Genomic DNA, 4,235 nt, shown 5'->3' with positions numbered 1-4,235 from the left:
AAAGAACCTGTAGTCCTAGCTACTTGGGAGGCTGAGGCAAGAGAATCGCTTAAGCCCATGAGTTTGAGGTTGCTGTGAGCTATGACACCATAGCACTCTACTGAGGGTGACATAGTGAGACTCTGTCTCAAAAAAAAAGTTTGTGTTTCTCTTCACTCTCAAAATTCTTGATATTTCTCCTCTCAACTAGAAAAAGCCTGCCCTCTGCACTGAATGCCAACTTGGGGAAACCCACAGTTCCCCCAGGATCCACCAGTCCTCCAAGGCTGCTGCAGTGCTGTTCACAAAGTGTCTCAGCAGTGTGAGTAGTGCAAAGCCAGGTCTGTACTCAGATATCCCCTTCCCTGATTCAAGAAAACGCATCCTCCTAGGATCTGGGATAGCAAAATCTGCTGCCCAAAGTCTGCTCTCTTCTTTGCCCACCTAGTAGGAGTTAATGTTTCCCAGAATTCTATCTTTGGCCTTTTCCTGTCACTTTCTTCATTTTCCCTAGAGCTTCTTATTTGTGTTAACAGTTTTCACCACCATCTATATTTTGATGGCTCCAAATTCTTCCCAACCATCCCACAATCTCCTGAGATCCAAGCCCCTATTTCGAATTAATTGATTGGTTAACTTCAAATGTAAGCTGAATTTAGTAACATTCATCCTTGTCTCCCAAACCAGTTTTTTTTTTTTTCTTGAGACAGAGTCGCAAGCTGTCACCCTCGGTAGAATGCCGAGGCATCAGAGCTCACAGCAACCTCAAACTCACGTGCATAAGCGATTCTCTTGCCTCTGTCTCCCAAGTAGCTGGGACTACAGGCACTCACCACAACGCCCAGCTATTTGTTGCAGTTGTTTAGCTGGCCCGGGCTAGGGTTGAACCTGCCATCCTTGGTGCACGTGGCTGGCTCAGTAACCATTATGCTACAGCAGCCCAGCCCAGTTCGTTTTTCTGTTTGTTTTTTTTTTAATAAGCTACAATGGTACCAGCATCTTCTCAAACAACCAAGGCAAGAGAGCCAGGAGGTCATTCTTTCCCTCTTCCTTACTGTCCAAGCAGTGAAGCCTTGTTTAATTCATCTCCTTAATATTTCTCATGTATTTCTCCATCGCCTCTTCCAGCCATTCAAAGATATCTACCATCTGGCTCATTATTTAACAAAAATATATAGATGAAAATTTCAATTTGGGGTTTACACTAAAGTACACAAAAAACCAAAAGTTTACAAGTGAACTAATTTACCCTATCAGCCTCAACTTGATGAAAAATTCATTCTTTCAACTTAATAAAGACAAAGGACTTCCATAAATGGCGTGAACAAAAATGGTAGAAAAACAAAACAAAAACACCATTGCCACTTTTCTACTGATTTATAATAGCTCTTTATCTAAATCATTCCTTTATTATGTCTTTCTAAATGCTCTTTCCAAAACAAAAGGTAAACCCTAATCTAATTTTGAAATGAGAAATTTTGCTAGAAAATCTTTACTAGAAATCTAGTAAAATGTAGAAGCAAAGCTAATTCCCAACTTGTCAAAGTTCACAGCTACTTTTCAGATGTTTGTGTCAGTCTTTCTCAAAACTTGTCCACTCACAGAAGATGAATTCCTCAATGGGAGCCAATACACGTACACTTATACACAAAATGAAAAACAGATCTGTAAGTCACTTTCTTCTAAGACATGATATTTTCTTAACCACAAGCAAATACACAAGACAAGGACAGTTTGTATCCACTCTACAGTCAACATTTTGGCTCTCCTGTTAATACACAGCTTTCACAAGTTAGCTTTTCTTTTGATTAATAATACCTTGTTAAAACCCTTAACAGTTAATACTCATATCAGATGTTTGAAACAAAAATGAAGAATGCCCAGTCTACCCAATGAATTATGAATGCATATAAACAGGCTAAGCAAATGAAGTATCTTTTAATCTTCAGTCGCAGTAACATCCAGTTTTTAGCAGATACAGGTGCAGAAGTTAACTGATTCTGGATATTTTAGTGATAGATATCTGCTCAAAAAAGTTTCCTTCATTTATGAGAGCACTATAAAATGTTTTGCAAAATAAAGATGCTGCACTAAAGGAATATAATCACAGAGCAGAGAGGAACCTTAGAACACTTAATATAATCTCGCATTTTCAGACGAGGCACCCGCAATCAAGAAGGTCTAAGAAACAAACCCAAAATCTAAAATTCAGGGTTCTTTCTACTGCATCAGACGTTATTTTAGATTCCCGGACTAAAAACTGACTCCTCTGTTAATTTCCCAAGACTAAGATGAAGTGTTATAAAAACGACGGAAGTAACACCGAAACCCACACTAATCTTTTCTTTTCCACCTTCTTGCCTTTTCCTTTTCCTATCCTCCATTATAATCCACGAATGAAAAACATACCTTACTATCTGAATTTCTGGCCCTAACTGGGTGTGAAGTCCCAAACTCCTACTACTGTTTCCGCGGTAAGTTAATCGCAGTTTTTTTTTTAATTCATTCCTTTATTCCATAAATACCTCCAAAGCGCCGACTTTGCAGAAGCTCGGTGCATGCTGCTCCTCCCAGCCTGCAGACCCCTGCGCGAGGGCATCAAGACTCCTCTCCAGGGAGCCGGGTCACCCGGGAGCCCGGAGCAGGGGTCGCCGGGGAGGCGGGACTCCGGAAAGCGCGGCCGGAGGTCCCGGGGCGCCAGGGAACCGGCCGGGGGGCGGGGAGCGGCCGGCAAGTCCTGGCAACTCACCTTTCCGCAGCTCCCGCTCCCACACAGTGACTATGGGCCGCGAGTGCTTGCGATGGTGGATGAGCCACAGGGACAAGGTCTGCACGCTCTGCTGCGAGTTGCTTAACTCAGACAGCTTCTTCTCCAGCGCCGCCTCGGAGAAGGCGGACATCCCTCCGACACCACGTTCACGCCGTCCCACGCGGTGGAGCCGAGAGGAGGAGAGTTTCGCCGCCCTCGTCTCGGCCTCGCCCCCTCACCCCCCCCTTCCCCACGCCCTCACTGCCTCTACCACCGCCACATCCAAGTCCGTCTGCAAACCATCAAGATGGCGTCTGGCCGGCAGTGACGTCACGTCCCACACTCCGCCCCTCCCGCTACAAGTCCTGCCGAGAGGCGGAAGCAGCTCTGCCGAGAGGCGGGACCATTAAGCGGAAGGGGCGAGGCCGAACAAGTGCGCGGAAAGCAGGCGGGGGCGTGTCACCTGGGTTGGGCTCAGAGGCTGCAGCCGGGATTGCCTGGTCTGGACTTCACCCCCAGGGGGTAAACTGTCTGCCAAGTAAGCAGTGATCCCAAATCTCTACATAGGCGTGTAAATTGGTGCAGCCACTTTGAAAGGCTGTTCGGTGATCGGTTACATTTGAAAATACACCTTCTCAGCAATTTCACTAATTGCTGTCAATGCGAGAAAAACACCAGCATGTTTGCACCAGGAGCTGTATGCTAGTTGTTCGGTACAACGCAGTAGCAGTAAAAAAAATGGAACATTCACAACAGGGAAATGGTTAAATTGTGATATATCCATATTCCAGAATACATGCATCAGTTTAAGTTGTAGAAGCAAAAGAATATTGTATTACTTGCTTTATAATAGTATGTATTTTATATGAATTCACAAGTATGTCAATGCATAGCAAAGGTCTGGAAGTAGACACCACATTAATAATGGCTTCATGGAGACGATCAGAACTGGAGCCCTGATGTTGTGTCAATATTATATTGTTTTTATTTATCACTAGAAGAATGTGTTCATGGGTCAGGTGCTATGGCTCACACCTATAATCCTAGCACTCTGAGAGGCCAAGCAGGGTGATTGCTTTAGCTAACAAGTTCAAGACCGACCTGACCAAGAGCAAGACCCCATCTCTACTAAAAACAAAAACTGAGGCAAGAGGATCTCTTGAGCCCAAGAGTTGGAGGTTGCTGTGAGCTATGATGATGCCATGCTACCCAGGGTGACAGCTTGACTCTGTCTCAAAATAAATAAATAAGAATGTGTGCATGTATTTCTTAATGCAGTTAAAGTTAACTTCAGAAATCTCGTAATAAATCCAACACATTTTGACATTTTACTTGTCTTAACTATAACTCCCAAAGGAAACAAAAAGAAAAATGCTGTCACATTCTAGCTATACAAGAAACTTTCAGAAAGATACATAAGAAACCATCTTTGGGGAAGCACTATTGAAGAGTTTTACACCAAGGAGGCATCAAATATGTTTATTTGTTGGTTTTTTTTTTTTTTTTT

General features: G+C 43.6%; 1 protein-coding gene across 3 annotated transcripts in view; it reads right to left on the bottom strand.

Annotated features, from left to right (window-relative positions):
* Window positions 1–3,069, bottom strand: part of RPRD1A (regulation of nuclear pre-mRNA domain containing 1A) — an 89,498-nt gene extending 86,429 nt beyond the window's left edge. For all 3 annotated transcript variants that reach the window (XM_003784739.3, XM_023510198.1, XM_023510199.1), the window contains exon 1: window positions 2,729–3,069. In XM_003784739.3, the coding sequence (XP_003784787.1) occupies window positions 2,729–2,879 (151 nt within the window). In that variant the 5' untranslated portion in view covers window positions 2,880–3,069. The remainder of the gene's footprint in view (window positions 1–2,728) is intronic.
* Window positions 3,070–4,235: the final 1,166 nt, after the last annotated feature.

The sequence above is a fragment of the Otolemur garnettii genome, unplaced genomic scaffold (assembly GCF_000181295.1).
Source record: "Otolemur garnettii isolate 467f Iridium unplaced genomic scaffold, OtoGar3 scaffold00012, whole genome shotgun sequence".
Lineage (NCBI taxonomy): Eukaryota > Metazoa > Chordata > Mammalia > Primates > Galagidae > Otolemur > Otolemur garnettii.
Note: the sequence above shows the minus strand (reverse complement) of the source record. Positions and strands in the feature narration are given on the sequence as shown.